The sequence below is a fragment of the Diadema antillarum genome, unplaced genomic scaffold, assembly GCF_040938485.1.
Source record: "Diadema antillarum isolate AM-2024a unplaced genomic scaffold, OU_Dant_1.0 seq00001216_RagTag, whole genome shotgun sequence".
In the NCBI taxonomy this organism is placed as follows: Eukaryota; Metazoa; Echinodermata; class Echinoidea; order Diadematoida; family Diadematidae; genus Diadema; species Diadema antillarum.
In genome coordinates this window covers 218,942-239,016 of record NW_027272008.1, presented here as the reverse complement: position 1 = coordinate 239,016, position 20,075 = coordinate 218,942, and the positions used below count along the sequence as shown (strand labels likewise).

Sequence of the window (20,075 nt, the reverse complement as noted above, 5' to 3'; positions counted from 1 at the left end):
TCTTTCTGTTATATATTAGGCTAGCTGTTTGTTTTTAAAACTGAATATTTACTTTTATGTGCGATTTTTTCTTTTCATTAACATTCGTTTCACAGCATAATCATTGCTGTTGGAAATCTCCAACTTGTCTCATTTTTATTTTTATTTCATTTTATTTTATTTTATTTATTTATTTATTATTGTTATTATTTATTTATTTATTTATATATTTTTATTTATTTCATTTTATATATTCATATATACATATATATATATATATATATATATATATATATATATTTTTTTTTTTATCTTGCCAACACGTGGACTACCTTATCAACATATATATATATATATGTATATATATGTATATATATATTTTTTTTTTTGGGGGGGGTGATATTAAAATTATGTTTCTTGGTGTGCTTGATTTTGTTGTTGGGGGCGTGTCTGCGTAAAGTCGTCACAAACTTCCGGTTGCGTCACATGATACTAGGACCATGCTATGTCAGGTGACCGACACACCCTGACACACACCTACCACACACAAACCACAACTGGATAAGCCGAACTCGTTACACAACAAGGCTAGAGGCGTCCCCGTTGTTGTGCACCACAACATATCGCCATCCCCATGTGTGTATTTACTCGCACAGACGACAATCGTGTAGTACAACCTCGGCGGCGTGTGTACTTTGATGCAGTAACTGCATTGCGAGACGCCATACACTGTGTAGGTACGTTGTTCGTGGAACCACATGCTTGCTGGGAGTGTCGTTGTTGTCTGTAATAGAATTGTGTCGGGACTGATGTTTATTATTTTGATCAACTAGATTGAAGCACTTCGTCATTATTTTGTCTTGCACTCAGTGCATAGAACAAAGTCGCCACATTTATAGAAAAATATATCTAACGACTAACGTTACGTGACGTGAGTACGCTGACACTCTACAGTGCAGTGACAGCTGAGCTGTGCCTGTGCGACTGTGTGTGTGTAAAGGATTCCGTCTGGTTGGTGTGTGGAAGAAGCCGGCGCTCCATCGTCTGGAAAAGCCAACGCAGTGGCTGATAAATTACACAACTAACAACTTTAAATTTACAGGCCAAACAAGGAACTCAGTTGATAGTCATAGGATACCATTCTAGTTCCTACGTTGGATTGACACCGCTTTTGCATACCAACACGCCCAGAGATATCATGGGTACCATGGAAGACCCATGGCCATGCCGATGGAGATGGCATGTGAATTTCTGTACTTGCGCCGGTATTTTTCTGTCGGTTTTCCTGATCAACTTGACTGTGACTTGCACGTTAGGTCAAATCAGCGGGAATGGCAATGGTAAGCTGATGAGAGTTACCATGTTAACTGCTCGTAATTCGCTGATTTGAAAGTTTGAATATAAAATTTAACTTGTCTTTATTTTGTTGTACTTGTAGGTCGAGATATCATAATTTCTCAGTATAGGCCATATGTATCAACTGTAGAAGGCTCTAGATGGTTTACTTTATTCTATTCGGATGAACAATCTTGATATAAGTAAAGTGTTCGCATTTTAAGTCAAAAATGCTTGAGTGTACATCATCAAATTGCTGTAAACTCACAGGAAATACTTAGAGCTTACCAGTACAATGTATTTTACTGAATAAACGTTTACTGGTACTCACTTAGATTTGAATCAAATTGATTAACAGAAAATGTTGATATCAACACAGGCTTTTACGTCATCGCACAAAAACAACTCTTTGTGAGCAATCAGGATGTATGTTGTATGCTGCCTACACAATCTGCAGGTGAATTTAGCTGACTGTGCGATGTATCTTAATAAGTCATTGATTGAGAATCATAATGATATTAATGGGTGTCAAGATGCCATGATTACCATGGCTTTAGTGGCAACTAAACACCCTTATCATTCTCGACTGACAAAATGACCAGAAACTACAGTGTAGCAAATAAAAAGTCAACGTACAAAATGATGATGGCAATTGAATGAAGTTGGTTGAGAAATACAGTTCAATGAGCGCACATGAACTGGCACAGACAGACAGATGGACAAACACAGACACGCACACACATTGTCAACCAACTTTTTTTCAACTTGAAAAAACCCAACAAAATGTCTTTCAACTTGCCATTATCACTGTACATTGATTTTGAGCTCGTGGTTTTAATAAATACTGGTACTTTTAATAAGCATACAAAAAATATTTGTTGCATATCAGAAAGCTAACTTCAGTTTGAAATTGTTCAGGCAGCTAACGTATGCCAGGATTGTTCAGGAAGAGCGAGTTTTGAGTGACAACATGAAAGTCAACGTTGAGGTCAATGCTTCCTATCAGCTGATTTGGTTCAAATTTAGATTCATACGAGTGATCGAAGTGATTGAAACCACTTGCAAAATTGTCAGGAAGTCCTGATTCATGAAAATTTAGACTCGCTAAATGTACATGTAGGCCTATGGCATATCCAGTTTTTGATCCCCATGCAAAAAGTAAAAGTCTTGGTCATCACAAATTAAAAAATCTATTTTGTGTTTGTGTGTATGGTAGGGACTGTTAAATTAGTAGCCTTAGCAGGATTTACATGTCACACAAACCAAATGATTGCCAAGTAGTGTTACTGCTTTACGCATTCTGCAAATGAGATACACAATGTACATTTATGCAATTTAATTCATCAAAATTGGCATTATCTAACACACTAAACAGGGTCATCGAACGTTTTTTCAGTTTTAGGGGCTTGGGGAAGGGGGGCCGTGGTGAGATGGTGGTGGCGGTGTTCACTATCAATGGAACTGTTCAACCCTATGGCAGCAATCCACATATCTATTCGAGTACCACATAATTACTGATGATAAGTTGGGTTTTACATAAAACTTGTATTTCTGCTTTGTTAGAAGTTTTGGGGACATCGATGTCATTAAAGGGACTCTTGATACTGAATTGTATTTTGATGGGTTTATACATATATGAAGGAATTCTTCCTCAGAAGTGAGCAAAACAGTTGCTGTGATCGTGTTCACCAGTATTTGTGATTACATTGTATAATGTTACTGCAAGGATTCTCTTTTCTTGTAGAGAATGTCTAATGTATGTATTAAAGGCATCTTTAGTAGCTCAAGTTGATAATTTTAGGGATAAGTAAAAATGTTCTCAAAGGTGAGATTAAGGTGGTTACTTTGCTATCATGTCAAAGGAAAGAAGAATATTAAAGTATTTGACATCTGTTTGTTTATTCAATAGTATCTTCCTCTGAATGTGTCTCTGCTGATAGGTACGTTTTACCCATGCAACGTGAAGAAAGCCGGCGATAGCTTTGTGTGTCAATGCAACAGTACCTACTGTGACACCATAGAAAGCTACCTCCCCCTCGAAACGGACAGAGCCACCGTGTTCACGTCTAGCAAGGCCAGCGACAGATTCAAGAAGACAATTGTTTCGCTGTCTGCGACTGCAAACTCTACAGGTAGATACAGTACGACCTGCACAAGCAGTGCGAAGTGTGAGCAGGGACAGAGTTAATCAAATTATGAAAATATACATAACGCAATTATGATTTGTGGGTTATTCATTGTGACAAACAGTAGAATGGCAATTAATAGTTGTACTTTCTATGTGACAGATTGCCCGTGTGTTTTTTATACTTTGGGCTCCGTCCTAAATTGCGTTGGGGCAGATCTTCGTTGTGCTGTGAAGTCTTGATGAACATGTAGAACTTTTTAAGGTTGCAATGCCTGCATTTAAAAGAGAGAAAAATGAAACAAAATTACAAACATGAATACTGTTTTAGGTGCATTGTACACTGTGTGAACTTCTGATCTACACTGCTTCAGGAAAATGGAGGTGTCAAGGCCTACAAACTCAGTGTCTCAGTGTAGGATAAAATCTTTCATACCAGGTAACTTGAATATTGCTTACTGCAGTTTCTTGTGGAGTAGCATATGGGAAAAATGCAATTATGAGTAACTGTCTTTGTAGCTACACTGTAATATAAGATGGTAAAGGAAAACTGTAACAACTGTGGGTTGTTCTTGGAGCCTTAGCATTGCCTCAAAACTGAAAAAAAAATGCATATATTGCTTTTCAGGAATAGTAAAACGAGGTTAACCAATTTCACAGGGATAAAGTAGTACCCGTGGTATATCTATTAAACACTTACAGCCTCATAACACCATGGCATACCCAGCATGCTGTTTAAAAAGTCCATTGAAGAATCATCACTTGCAGAATGTACATTGTACCTTGCATTCAGCCAAGTTGCCTTCTTCAGGCTTTTCTTCTTTCCACCTGTACTATTTTGTTTTTATCTTGTTCTAATAGTCTATGAATATATAATTTAAATATGGCAATGCAGTAGCTTTACCATTGCTCCTCTGTATTCACCCCACAGTCCAGCTAACAGTAAACACATCCGCTGTGTATCAGAAAGTCATGGGCTTTGGTGGTGCTACCACAGACTCTGCTGGTCTGAGCATCCGCAACCTTTCCGCTGCTGCTCAGACAAAGTTGATTCGGGCGTATTTCTCTCCAGATGGTAAGTGGCATGATGTCATAGTTTTGATGTTTGATTTGATATGATATGATACCTTTGGGGGATTTACCCCCTTCCCCCCCCCCCACCCCCACCACACACTCACACACACACACACACTTCATTGTGAGACATTTTGATGGTCACTTCGGTCAGAATTTATCAGGTACAATGTACTATAAATGCATATTACCCAACCCCCCTGGGATCATCATCTTGAAATGTCACTGTAGTTACCAACAAGAGTCTTACCCGTGGCTGCAACGGGTTAATTTGTAATTATACAGTGATGGAGCAGACCCCAATCAAATGAGCGGTTGAGAGAGTACATATTATCAGGCATGGTTTTGCCTTTAAAGGGAAGATAAACCCCAAGAGCAATGTGGATTGCATGAAAGCAGCAACATTAGTAGAACACATCAGTAGAACACATCAGTGAAAGTTTGAAGAAAATCGGACAATCAATGCAAAAGTTATGAATTTTTCAAGTTTTGGTGTTGGAACCGCTGGATGAGGAGACTACTACATGTAGAGGTTATGACGTATGAGTGGACAACAATACCAAGAAAATATAAAGAAAATTCTACAAAAATCCATTTTCAATGAAAATTACAAATTCCATCAACTTGATATTGACATATATGTTAAGGGTAGCAATTATTCCCCCTGCTTTCTGAAAGCGGTTGGTCCATTGTTCTTTCATAATTCTAGAAAAGTGAATTTTTGTTGAATTTCCTTTATATTTTCTTTGTATTGTTGTCCACTCATACGTCATATCCTCTACTAGTCTCCTCATCCAGCGGTTCCAACACCAAAACTTGAAAAATTCATAACTTTTGCATCGATTGTCCGATTTTCCTCAAACTTTCACTGATGTGTTCTACTAATGTTGCTGCTTTCACTCAATCCACATTGCTCTTTGGGTTTACCTTCCCTTTAAGAATGCATAAATTTGCAGAAAATAATGACTGGTCATAAGTGAAGTATAATGACTGGTTATTAGCACTTTCACATCGTGATGGTGACGGGCAAGATTTCATCATTTTATTTACTATTGAAAATGATGTGAATTATTTGTATTCATCTCAGGAGACTAAAGAGGAGTTCACAGATAAAAGGAAGAATTATTGCTAAATTCTTTATGCTTCAGGATTGTTCTTGGTTGTTCAGCATCCTGTGGTATGTGAGAAACAGGGACTGGCACAATGATCAGAGTTCCAGTGCCAACATCCTCTTTTGTTTCCTATCAAGGAAAAGCACATTTCCTATGCGTGCACTGAGGTCATGCGTAGTCAAATACCCGACCTCAATATTAGTGTGTTTGTTTGTATCTGTGCTGTGAAACAAAACTCAGCAAATTTGGCAAACTTGTGATTTGCTTGGGCCAATGCATAGTGATCTCCATTACCCATGCATCCTTCCTTTTGTGTTTTGTTATTGTACAGTATGCAAAGCGAGGCAGAAGCACTGTCTGAAATTTCATGCCAAATTTGGAGCTACCAAAGCAGATAACCTTCACAAAACATCCATTAGTTTGCCAGCATGACTTCCTGTCTTTAAGTATGTTACATAGGTTGAAAACAACTACAGTAGTTATTCAACAAATCTGATCATGTGCATGTAATATGTACACACTCTCGTATTTCCGATTTGACGCCACTCTCCATGAACTGAATGCGTTTACAAAACTTTCCTGTGTAAGCTGTGTTCATTGCAACCATATCTCGAGCTTCCGTTTCAAAGTGTTCAGATGTAAAGGCAGTAAAAGAATCAACAACAGTAAAGTAGAATAAAGGTGTTTGATTATATAACTTTGGTGCATTTGAAAGGTCCTTTACAGCTGCATCGCATCATGTGATAAGCAGATGGTATGGGTCAAAGAACTGAGAAATTTACCAAAATAACACATTTGATGATGTCCAAGTGTAATACATTGTACATAACTTACTAAACTTGTTAGAATAATGTCACATTAAACTTGTTGTTTTGATTTACTGCATATCATTGGCATAACATCATTAAAAGAGTTGTACTCATAGTCTGTACTCAAGATTAGTAACATTTTTTTTTCTCAGTTACAGCCGCCTGAGATGTGACAGTGAGTTCTGTTGATTTTGCAGTATACATGTACTCTGCGGTGTTTTCAGCTCTGCAAGTCAACTACACTGTACTAGTAATATTTGTGAAAGGAACAACTCTTGAAAAGCATTGCCTCCCATAACACAATTATACAGTGTACATACTTGTATCATCTCCAAGGTTGAAAATCACTAATCACAGGTCCCAATTTGTGGAGTATTATACTGAAGAAATATATCATCCATGGGATGACAAAACCTTTTATCTCAATTTATTCAGAAACCTTGGGACTCGATTTTGTATGCCAAAAATGCAGACTTGAGGAGTTTTTAATGAGACATTACAGTGTAATCCAAAACAATATTTTGACATTCTTTGACATCAATATTGATGCTATTTTGTGAAGATGAAAAAAAAAAAGAAGTTTTTTAGCTCCCCTGAAAATAGATGATTTTCTGGTACAAGGTCTTGTCACCCCAGGGATGTTATGGTACATAAATATCAAGCATGCCTTTTTTGCTGTGCCCATTAGAGATTTGAGGATTGGCCTCTAGTGTATGTGTGTCACTGGTAAATATTTGAGTGGCAAAGGTTACTTGGAAGGCACAATCGAACACAAAACAGTACATCTTGATACTGTGGGCAGTTCCTCCTCCTCTCTTATAGCACACTGCACATATTTTACACGTACCAGTGGAATTTAAATGGGGCTATATTTTTGTGAGAGATATTAACTGTTTAGCATACAATCCAAATCAGGTGCTGAAAATTCACCCCCCCAAAAAAATAGTATAAAAATTTTAAGATATTAAGTTTGGCCTGGTGTTAAGTCAGAAGATTGCTGGTACAGAAAAAAGAAAAATGAAAAAAAAAAGGTGCTGTCCTTCACTAATATGTGGAGGCCATAGCAGTCAATGCGAAAAGGCGTGACAGGCAATACAGTGGGCATTAACCCGGTGAGGACAAGTCCCCAGTATACTCGGGCAGGGGTCTATGGGAAATGTGTGTTGTAGCAAAATCAGCCCACTCTCAATGAGTTAAGGATACATGTAGTGTCATGATATTCATCATTTGAACACATTGCAATTGTAGTTAATGAAATAAAAGCTGAGTATGTAAATGAGGTAATGTGTAAAAAAAAGTGTTCAGACCTGCTCTTAAGTGTGTACTTACATCACATGTAACATACTGTAAATGTGGAAATTTTCGCGGTACATTAATTTTCGCGGATTTCGCGCTACGTTCGGCTAGCGCGAATTAAAAAACGCGTGAATATATCTTCGCAATTTTCTATGCACACTTTGAACGGCCTGAATTGCGTGCGCTTCGTCGATGATACTGCTACGTAGTACAGACATGTTTACGCATATAGCAGTATCATCGCACGCACCGCACGCACCGAGCCCATGGCCAATTGGTGTGCTACATCTCCGCGACTACTGTACGTACTAGTACTACACTTTGTACAGTACATGTATCGAGTAAAATACGTGTACAGTGTACTACGTAGTTGAGCGCTTGTACTCACACTCGCGCCGCTCGCTACGTCGCTTTTATACGCTGGCATCGCTGGATGAAAACAGCGACTGTGTATTAACCCGCTGCGGAGCGCGAATTTAAGAACCCGCGAATATGTTTTCGAGCCGCTCAGCGCGAAAAATTAATCGCGCAAAAATATTGACGTTTACAGTATTGCATTTAACTTGTAGAGCATCTTAGGATAAGTTTTGGACAAATTAAGAGGGCGTTGTACAAGGGGCTTGTAGCAGTCTCCAAATCTCAAGAATCTTGCAGAAGTTTACCTCAGGTTGAGTGTCGTTAAAGGCAAGTGGGCTGCTCTGGTGAGCGCTAAACCCTTGGGTCTCTTGGTTATCGTGACATTTAAAACTGGGTTTTGAAGAAAACTGAAATGTTAACATTTCGTAAGAAAATGATTGATTTCGTAACAAAATAGACTGTTCGACACTTGTGGCCCCATAAAAAACTACGAGCTCTGTCTATGGTTTAAACCATGGACAAAGATTTTACCACCTTCGTTAATTCGGGCCTTTGTCTCTGCAGATTCCTTTCCTCGCAAATGCACAATTATGAACTGCTGAACCCAGAGAAATTTGTTTGATTCAAATTGTAAATAAACACCTCTTCAGATTTCCAAGTTTAGTAGGTAGGCCTACTGTAGGCCTTTTCCATGGAGAAAGGTGATTATACAATGTAAGCATACTCGTGCATGTGTTTGCCATATCATATCACAATAGATAAAGATATAGAGGTTATCATCATTCTTATCTAGGTAATACTATAAACCCTTGTGTGTTCCTTTTTGAAGTTGTGATATAATGACACTATCATATCACATCACTGAGTATTATGCACTCACCGCTATCACAGAGCAAATACTGTATTTCTCTGCTCCCGATACACAGAGCAGTACTTTGCTACGCCCGACTTTCCTGAACAATGGAATTCGTTTAAATTTTAAATGTACATGCATGTAGCAATGCAAAGCTTATCTGTGTAGGTTACAGAGGGTCAGTGTTATATGGGCCTTGTGAAACATGGCTTTCTGTACTTAAAGGTGTGCATATATATAGAATAAGTAATCTACTCTTAGATATCATTTCACAATATGGTAAAAGAAGAAAAAACTTACAGTAGCACTGACTTCCACTTCTAACAACTTAAAAAAAAAAAACAATATGAAATAGGCCCCTACCAGCAATACATCTGTTGAATGAGGAACAAATGATATGACGCGTATGAAAGTGCTATTTGAGGAATGACTGTTCAAAACATATTTTGAACAAGTGAACAATTTGTGCCTTACTGATCTACAATAAGATTAGAGTTACCATGTACACGTATGTTCATTTGATTGAATGTGATATGCAATGTCAAGTCATGCATACATGGACACATTATTAAAGTTTCCTCTTCATTATTTATCTTACTTCAAATATCATCAACATTTATACATTTGAGGGAAAAAAAACACAACCCCTGTAAAATTTGCTGTGATATAAAGTCACATTTTGCCCCTAGGAAAGTGTGCTGTGAAGTCTGCAGGATTTATTGGATGAGCGTGGACAAGGCAGGTGATGATGGATTGATGTTGTTGGTTGGTTTTAGCCCACAATGAAAGGTTCAAGAACATTTCTCTAGATATGAGTCCTTTGTATTTTTCTATTCCATCCCAGGTATCGAATACACCTTCAGCAGAATCAACGTGGGTACCTGCGACTTCTCTCAGCGGCCATACAGTTTGTGCGAGAGCGAGAACGACTTTGAACTTGCCAACTTTTCTCTGGCAGATGAGGATGTACACTACAAGGTATGTAAATCTGCCTCCATTTCATTGTAGAACTTTGGATCATTTATTATCATTTACTCTGAAGTTGTACATTGTATTTGTGAAGTAATACTGTATAAGCTGTTATTTTTGTGAGGGTTTTAATTTCGCAACTCCCTGTTCGATCGTGAATTTAACAGCACATGAAAAATATCTTAAACTAACAGGCATTAGTGCACTTATGATAGTGTTGGTGTCAAAATAGCGAAAACATCTCGCGATAATGTCTGTGACCTCCTCATTCAGGAAAATATCTGTACACAAAAATACCAGCTTAAACACCACTGCTCTAATAGCTTCAAGTATGAACTATTTGTTTTCCTGTAGATTCCTATCCTGCAAGAAGCAATGGAGGTCAGTGTGCGGCCGCTGAAGTTTTTCTGCACGGCCTGGTCACCTCCGAAGTGGATGAAGACCAGTGGGACGTACCGTTACCGCGGGAAACTGATTGGGGAACCAGGTGGCAAGTACTACAAGACTCTGGCCCTCTATTATGCCAAGTAAGATTGGTTCCTATTCTCCAGTCGTTCTCTAGGGCTCCTTCATAAAACCTTCATTCTGTGAGGTCTTCAGCCGATTTGAGTGATTGGTCTTGGTGTAGTCAATTTATCCTTACCATGCTTTTTATGCCGGAGTGCTTTGGACACCGTTTGATTGGTGCAGATGTCTGGAAAATATTTGTCAATGAATAAAGATTGCCTGCTTGCCTTAATCCTTATTGCATCACCACTGACTGAGGAGCAGTGCTACACATGAATGATGAATGGGCTTGCTGATCTGCAACTACATAGCTGTCATAGAAATCACAAAGAGATTGAATTTAGGATTTTTGTGGCCATGAAAATGTTACTTTTCTTCAAGGCAGCTGGGTCATATTCATGCAAGCCATCTGTTTGTTTAAAAAGCCCTTGTAGTATTTCACTCAGGAATCAGGAGGTAGTTTGTGTGCAGTAAAGTTCAATGCACTTTATTGTCCAACCGATTGCACTTTTGGAAGGGACTTTTGCTGTTGATTTCATATGCACAACTGGGTGCTATGATTTAGTCATGTAGTGTGAGAAAGTGGAACAAATTGGGCCAACTTCATCCAATCATCGTATCAGTGGGTAAAAACTGCTTTGATGAGCAAAGCATAATTTTCGTCAAGTACCCGTGATGTTTGGTGTTTGAACCCATCTTTCCATACATTTCCATGATAAAACATTGTCTAGCACAATAGACAGACACTATACATGCATCCTCTCATTGTATTCTCAAATGTGTCAATCATTGCTGGAGGTTTTTCTTTTAGTTTCGTGAGCCTCTGCAGTCCCTAATTATATTTAGTTCAAAAGGGTTATTTGTTCATCCTGGTTTTGTTCATCGGTTGTTGTGTTTGCCAGTTTCTTTAATCACCTGCAGTGATGGTGCATCTGCCATTGAAAATCAAAGTTTTTCAAATGTGGGGCAATGAAAGACACTAGTTTGTGATTTATTAGCCATATAAACATTCATTAAATGAGAAATGCCATTGCAATTATGAACTGTTAATTGTTCACGTCTTTAACATTGTGATTACAAGTTTCACTCTCATATCACCTACGCCCACATAAAACAAATGTCATGTGACACCTGTCAATAACCGGTGCTCTGTATACAATATAAAATCTTTGTACATCAGACCAGATGTGTGGTTGACAATGTGTTCTGTGGGTTTCTGTAGTTCTGTTCTTAAACATTGGACCTACATTGTAGTTTAGTACCATTGTTTATCTCTTGATAGCAAGACCTACAATATACATACATTGATGTAATGACCATACACATTGATATTGGCATTGAGAAATACAGCACAGGGCCAAGCATCATAAAAGGGGCAAAGTATATCGAAAAGGGAGATATCAGGGAATATTTGAAAAAATTATGTCATATTGCACTGTATGGTATTGCACTTTGATATATCGTGGCATATGATCCCATTTAGATGCTCAAATTAGAGCTTTGTGTTCTCTTGGTAGATCCTGATGAGGACTATGATAGGCCAAAAGCTTGATTAAAAGGAGTAAAATCTGAGAGCAATGCCAATCTCAAACTTGATTTCTGTCAATTTGTATTTGTCAGTCTGTTCATCCATCCATATACCTGTCTGTCTGTTTGTCTATCTATCTATCTATCTATCTACCTATCTATTTATCTATCTATCTATCTATCTGTCTGTTTGTCTATCTATCTATCTATCTGTCTATCTATCTATCTATCTATCTATTTATCTGTCTATCTATGTATCTATCTGTCTATCTATCTATCTATCTATCTATCTATCTATTTATCTATCCTTTTATCTATTTATCAATCTACCAACCAGTATTTATCCATCTATATGTGTATCTATTTGTGTTTATGTATACCTTTTGCCTCACAGATTTATCAAGGGCTATGCAAACCACAGTGTGCCTTTGTGGGGCATGACGGTACAAAATGAACCGTTTGCCGGCGGCATCAAAGACCAACCCAATGCCTGCCTTTACCTGACCCCAGAGCTGGAGAGGGACTTCGTGAAGCTTGACCTGGGCCCCACCCTGGAGGCTCAAGGGCTCGGCAACATCACCATCATGATGCTTGACGACCAGCGATTCGAACTGCCTGATTGGCCAGTCAGAGTGAGTGATTTTACTTGGGAATTTTATTTTTAGAAGAATCTGATTTATCTATACTTGTATGTTTAAAACATAAGTATCAACACTATTGCTGACTGTTTTCAGATATTTTTTTTTTTTCAGGTTTCCACTTTCATATGCTTCATAAGTAGAAGTGGAGAAAAAAAAAGAACCCTCAGTCAAAATCAGTTTATTTTCACTTTATTTTTGGCTCCAAATTTCAGAAACCAGTAGAAGGAAAGCAACTCCCTCAGAAAATGCAAAAACTTAGTTATTAATTTCATTCACCCAAAGAACAGACTTTTGGTTCTGCTTGGAAATTGACCTGGACAAATTGTTTTTTAGGACTTTGTGGTATGTGGTCACATGTTCAAATTGATTAGACTTTTGCATTGAGTTGTTTTTATTGCAACCGATTGGTAAATTGCCCTAATTCATGTTGAAGTACATTTCAGCAGATGGCTGTTTTGGCACATTGGCATCAGTATGTGTGGGTGGTCATGTCCTCCACTTTCCTTTCTGTCGAGATCTCTTGCAACTCACTTCCTCATGCACTAGAGTTCTTAACCCGTTGAGGACGAGTTCTGAGTATACTCGGGCAAGTGTCTATGGTAAATGCCCGTTATAGCAAAATCAGCCCATCCTCAACGGGTTAAATTTAAAACTTTTTTCCCCATGGAAATTCAGTTCTCCTTTACTTTGTTTACTGAAGTTAAGACTAAAACAGTTCTCAAAAGAGCTCAAAATTCATCTTCCAACAGTTGGAATTTGTTTGCAATAAATATGTTGAAAGGCTCTACCAAGAAACTTGTCTGGCTCTCATGATTTGCAAGAATAATGAGTTGTTTTGGAGTAGTATGTACTCAACTTTTATTTGTGAAGTGCCCTCCCTGTTCAGTAATGGGATATGGGTAGAACGTTACTAGTACGTGATGATTGAAACTTGCCCTAGCAGCTGTATTGAATCACATGCTGCTAACGAGCTACAAGGGATTCGCTCTCACGTACTGGATACTGCTGTGGCCTGATATAATTGTAATCGATGCAATAGATTATAAAACATCACGTAGCAATCATGATCTGGATTGCTCAGAGACTGCATTACTTCCAGCATATCTTTTTGGGTAATATTTTGCATTTTTGTCAATGCCCAACTTAAATTGTGTCTTCATACACGCATTCCTTATGCATATGTCTCCATTCAAATCAACAGTTTCAGGACTCTTGTACCTTTAAAACCTTACCAGGTTGATTAGGAATATCTGTTGATAAAACTCCATTTGCCATCGCACGGACTTTATCCTTTACTGTGTGAAATATATTTCTGTTTGTTGTCGTTTGAAATGGAGTACACCATCGTGTTCCAGCATTTTTGAGGGGGTCGTACAAGATTGTAGACAAGTGAGAGCAGCTTGATGCTGCTCTTGCATTTGTTGTTTCAAAAGTGAGAGTGCTGTAAAAGTATATTTGATCCATATGCAAAATTTCTAGGTCTCAAGAAGTGCTGAGCCCATTATGTGCTTTATGTGCTAATTGGCTCAGAAAACCACATAAGTAGCATTGTACACATCGTCCAAATGCCCCTGGCACTGTAAGGTTTAATCTCACTTGTGCTATTCACCAGGTCCTCGGTGACAAGGATGCGGCCAAGTACATCAAGGGCATCGCCGTCCACTGGTACTGGGACAAGCAGGCCCCGCCCCTCAAGCTCGACCTGACCAATCAGCTCTTCCCGGACTACTTCATCCTGTACACGGAGGCGTGCCAGGGCACCTCGGAGGTCCCGGGCCAAAAAGTCACCCTGGGAAAGTGGACCCACGGGGAGGCCTACACCCAGAGCATCATTGAGGTAAAGGTGTACTGTTTGTTGGTGTTGACACCCTGGTTCTCTTCCATGAGGGGACTATGATCCGTCTGCGGCATGCAAATGTCACTGCTTCCATTCCAAGTGGGAATTCTCGCACTTGGGTTACAACAGGTGCAAGAATTGTAAATCATGTATTGCTACTGACGCAATCATCTTGTATGGAATTGGGACTTCAGGGATTTGATAAAGTCAATGCTACACTCCCACCGCCATTCAAGTGATAAATTGCGCTCTGCCGTAGATACCATGGTACTCCTGCATGTATTGCGAAGACAAAGGCCCTCCCAACATACTTTCTCATTTTGTGTGGACTGATAATTGTGAGCGTGCTTTGGTAATTGTATGTATATAGTACACAAATATGCTGCGAGTTTTTATGGAATATGATGAGCAAAATATTTGAAGATATGCTCATGAAGTCAGGGTAATGGTTCGGAAGTGTTGCACAAAGATCAGCTGTATTACCTGGAACCGATTCTCTTTTTGTCTCAATTTTTGCTGTCATTTTTACTCTGTGTGAATTCGATGAAATTTTACATAAAGATGAATGAATTTTAATGTTTTTTGAAGAAAATAGAATAAAATTTAGCTGAAAGGAGCAAAAGTTTATTATTAGAAAAACAAACAAACAAACAAACAATAGACAAGCATGCCACTGTCGACAACGAACCTGTTTCTAAAATAATTAGGGGTAATTTTTTTTTTCCCCAGAATATGAGCCACTGGGTGAGGGGTTGGCTGGACTGGAACATCGCCCTCAACATCCAGGGCGGCCCCAGCTGGATAGACCACAAGCTGAACGCGCCCATCATCGTAGATGCGGAGTATGATGTCTTCTACAAGAACCCAATGTACTACCATCTGGGTCACTTCAGGTGAGCTACCCTTGTCTTTATATGCAATCGATGAAGAACCCAATTTACTACTATTTACACATGTGCCTGCCTACCTACCCAGGCAACAGTAAATGTTTGGCATATGAAATAGGACACATGCCATCTTAGTTCGCATTACTGTATACACCATGTCTGTTTAGCAAGTCTAATATCTTGTTAATTGGAACTTTCCAACAATTTCGCGAGTGTTTGAACTGGCAGTCATGCAGTACAGGTACAAACAGATGAAATGTACGCATCCACCTCACATTCATCTCGAATCAGAGTTAATGCTTTTGTGTGTTGTAAAATTCACGAATAACTCCCAACTCTCAGGATTTGGGAAGATAAAAACCACACAACTTAATGGCATTTACAGCATTTTGTCCAGCTGAACTTGCAGTCATCACTCACATAATCTTAGTGTGGCACATAATCAGTTTTTTGAGTATTATTTGTTAAAATGTAGGACTGCATACGGGGTATATGTTTCAGACATTTAAAGTCGACCGATGTTCTTGAAATCAACCTGCAAAAAAATTGCCTCCCATAATACCCTTGACCGTGTGTTGTGTATCGTCTCTATTTCAAAGGTGGGAAAGCATTTACTTTTCTCTTAAAAATGACAATATTTCATTTCCATTCTGTGATTGCCATTCTCGGTCGCAAATTCAATCAATCACAAAATTGTCGTAGGCCTACAAGTCTCAGTTTGCACAATGTTGTACTTTTGAAATGTATGGCATACTGTATGCTGCATCTTATCGACGTGTTGTGTCATTTCAGTACGCTTATGAATGCCCACACCTTCATGAGTATGTGACTCTTTGTAAACTTATCCCTCTTTATTTTATCCACTTGAATAAAGAATTTAAGAGCTTGTCATTGAAACTAAATGATGAATGTTGCATGTGATTTCATCGAGTGCATTTAAACAAGATTTTAAGAGCACTGTCAATCATGAAAGCAATTTGAAAATGAGAGCGAAAGTACATTATAATGATAATGATAGTAATATGAACACTTGTTGTGTGCTCTGTATCCATCATGGGTAGATGATCATGTCACAGAGAAAGGCAGATAGAAAATATAAAGAGAGAAGTTAAGAAGAGATGAAGAAAACATTTACAAAAATTATTTTCTAGATAACCGCTTTTATGTAGAGTGAAATCTTAAAATTACTAAAGAAAGGATGGATTACTTATATCGTGTGGGAGTCTATTCAGTAGGAATGGACCAGCATGTAGAAATGATCGATCACCTCAAGAAGTTTTGGCACAGCAAGTAGAGACGAGTGTAAAGACCTAGGAGTTCCTAGGAAGATTATCAGGAATTATCAAGCTAGAACTGTTGTGAGGAGCAGTTCCATGTAATGAATAGATATTCAAGTAACAGCAACTCAAACATGACTCAATATTGAACAGGCAGCCAGTGGAGAGGTATAAGTATAGGTGTTATGTGTTTCCTCGTCAGATGACAATGAAGTTATACAGGCAGCATTATTTTGGAGCTTTCGAGGATGATCTAATTGTGATTCTAATTTATTCTCAGTAGGACATTGCAAAAATCCAAACGAGAAGTAATGAGTGTACACATGCACTGTTCTGTACTAGACTGAATGAAATATTATTTTTGTGTAAATCCTAAGTTATGCAGTAGATATTGTACAATCTGGCAGATACTGGAGACTTGATATGACAAAGACACAGAAGAATTGAAAAGAACACCAAGGTATCTACATTTGTTTAACACTGGAATTGGGGAATCCATTATTTTGATGGAGCATATTTTAGACTTTGACAAATAGGCCCTATAACCAAACAACATTAATTCAGACTTAGCATTGCTTACTCTGAGTGAGAGTGAGCACAAGTTACTATGCCATCCTATATACACGCTTCAGGCCTTTGTTTAGCAGACACAATATTTTCTTGACCAGGTTCAAAGGATGCTAGCAACTGCATGTTGTTGGCATAGCAATGATTCCTAAACAGAGTGCTTAAATGTAAAATATTGTCATATATAGAAAAAAGTAGGGGCCTTCATACTGATCCTTGGAGACTGTTACAAATGCCTCTAGCCAATTGTTTACTACATTGATTTCTTGTCATTACAATTTCTTTTTGCGCTTTCTATGAGCAAAATTGTGAGATGATGTAAACTGTTTTATTTCAAAACTTTCTTTCTGGATGCAGTAAATTTGTGTTGCCAGACTCGTTCAGGGCTAATCTGACAATACAACAGCAGGACGAGAACCTCGAGGCCATCGCCTTCCTCAGACCAGATGGGCTTGTTGCCATGGTGCTCTTAAACACGTAAGTCTACCTCCAAACAACTTTCCTGGTATCTTCCCTCTTTGCAGGAGCTGCTCTGTGATAAGAGTCATCCCTCCCCTTCCTTGTGCCAGCAGTCCCTAATGCCCCATTCCCATATCTATCAAGTTGCAGTATCTAGCGTGGGATAGACCCTCCCCCCTTTCTTGTGACATAGTGTCTTGAATACCGCTTTGTAAGTCTTCCACCAACAACTTTTCTCGTCTCTTCATTAATCTCCCCCTCCCCCTCCCCCTCCCTCCTTCCCCCTGCTTTTAATACTGGTAAGTTTCCACTCCATGCGCTCTTTGTTATATCAGTGTTGCCCAAGTGGCATACTGTCAGTTTAGTCACATTATGTATCAAGTGATAAAACGCAGGGATATCATTTCCGTGGACTTTGACTTGACAAGATGCCACACTCAAATTTCACCTCTTGGCCAACCCAGTGAGCCGTCAGTGCAAGGCTATCTCTAGTTCATCGTGTTGTGATTGTACGAGTCAAGGGTTACAGATAAGGTTGCGCTGTGTATTAAAGGAGTACATTGTTTTGTATTTATCCACAGTGCTGTGCATGCTAAGCTAAAGGAGACGTGTGCTTTTTATGGTATGATAGCATGGACCAGACTCTGGCAAGTTTATTTTGCCCTGAACTGCTAAAAATATCTCCAGCTATTCCACCCCCACCCTTTCCTTGCAACTATCGCAGTGAATCTTCGTTGAGAGTCCCAATCTAGTCGCCATATCAGTCTACGTGTGACAAGAGTGAGGGCGCCATTTTATGCACTAACTCCGCCTTCTTGTACGACATCCCCTGGATATCTTACAGACCGATCCAACTTGGCAGCAAAATCCACCATTGCTGTGGTGTCCCATGTGGGCACGTGTATGCCGGATGCATGATATATATGTCGACCTTGCCCCCGCTGCAATATATAGCATGCATTCAGCATATGCGTGTGCAACGTGGACACCACAGTTGATGACGGGTGTACTGCCAGGTCGGATTGGTCTATAGACAGATGGACGTCATCTCTGTGCTTGACATTCATTGAAACTATCATTAAGATATCTGAACATTGATTTACATGTATGATACTAGGGATACAGTGGAGGCTGCTCACAGTTCACTCAACAATTTTCAGCTGCCTACTCGTCCCACAAATGTGACAGTTACAGAAATATCATGTTATAAGGGGATAAAGTTCACTCTCGTTTTATCATTATTATTATTTTTTTTTTGTCAGAGCAGCTTTTGCAATGAATCTCATTCAAAAGAGCTTATATTGCAAAATCATATATTTTGTGATGCCAAACCTACAAGCTTATCACAAAAATGACCAATTCACCATTACAAAACTTCATGTTCCGTCGTCACCGAGTATTACTCTGTCTCTCTACAGGCAAGATAAGTCCGTCCCTGTGTCAATATACGACGCCATCCTCGACTCCTACATCAACACGGACGTGCCTGCCCGCTCCGTGCAAACCTACCTGTGGAGAGCAACAAAGTCGTAACAACAGACCCTCTCCCCAGCTGCGCTGATGGTTGTACGGTAGAGGCAAAGCTACAGTCAACATGCCTTCTATGGTGTATCTCTTACATAAACGATCTTCCTCTTATTAGCATGTGAGGGAAAATGAGAATTGATGCTCAGGAAAATTCGGACTTACAGTGTAAATGTGGAACAGTAAATTATATGAAAACATTCTGAAAGAAAGCACTTTTTTTTAATTCAGTGGCACCATTTTGTCCCCATAGTATGCCTGTCTTACAGATTTAACTATGCAATATTTCTGTTTCTTTTGTTTGTTTTATATCTGTCCTGAAGTACGTGATAATGTTGCAAAAAAATCATGTGTGCATTAAGCTGTCGTAACCTTTCTGCACTTCCCCTCTATGTGTGGAAAATCAGTGCAGCATTTTTATTTTCTTTTTATTTTATTGTTCATGTCCCCCGAGGCTATTTTATTCCTCTTTTTAAATTTTTTCTTTTAAATTTGACAATGGAAAATGACATGGTACTTAAGTTTTCCAAGGGATATGTATGTGTGTTTATGCATAGATGAACAAATATTCATGATACCAGTCAGTGTTACATTTCAGCTATTACTGTGAAACTGAATAGGCATATATTTTTACTCACAATTTTTTTGGCTATACTGCCTCTCCTTGTGAATGGCTATTGTTTCATTTGTGGCCCAAAAAACAGATAACAAAACAAAACAAAGCAAACAAAACATCAGTTCCATTGTAACTCACTATTTTGACCTCATGGCCCGACACAAATGATATTTGTCTTATTCATTGTATTTTTTTATACACTGGTTGCTTCTTACTCAAAGGACGAGCAGCGGATTTGTAGGAGAAATTATTTGTTTCTCTTCGAAGAGTAAGATATTTGGTGTCATACAAATGCTGCGTATCATTGTCATCATATACACATTG

General features: G+C 38.7%; 1 protein-coding gene across 1 annotated transcript; it reads left to right on the top strand.

The window, feature by feature from the left end:
- The first annotated feature begins 1,132 nt into the window (after positions 1-1,132).
- LOC139744883 (lysosomal acid glucosylceramidase-like) lies at positions 1,133-19,727 on the top strand. Its single transcript, XM_071655293.1, has 10 exons — positions 1,133-1,319; positions 3,255-3,455; positions 4,371-4,514; positions 9,785-9,918; positions 10,264-10,436; positions 12,338-12,575; positions 14,197-14,421; positions 15,151-15,314; positions 17,510-17,629; positions 19,030-19,727. Exons 1-10 carry the CDS (start codon positions 1,178-1,180, stop codon positions 19,142-19,144), a joined length of 1,656 nt encoding a protein of 551 aa, XP_071511394.1. The 5' UTR covers positions 1,133-1,177; the 3' UTR covers positions 19,145-19,727.
- Positions 19,728-20,075: the final 348 nt, after the last annotated feature.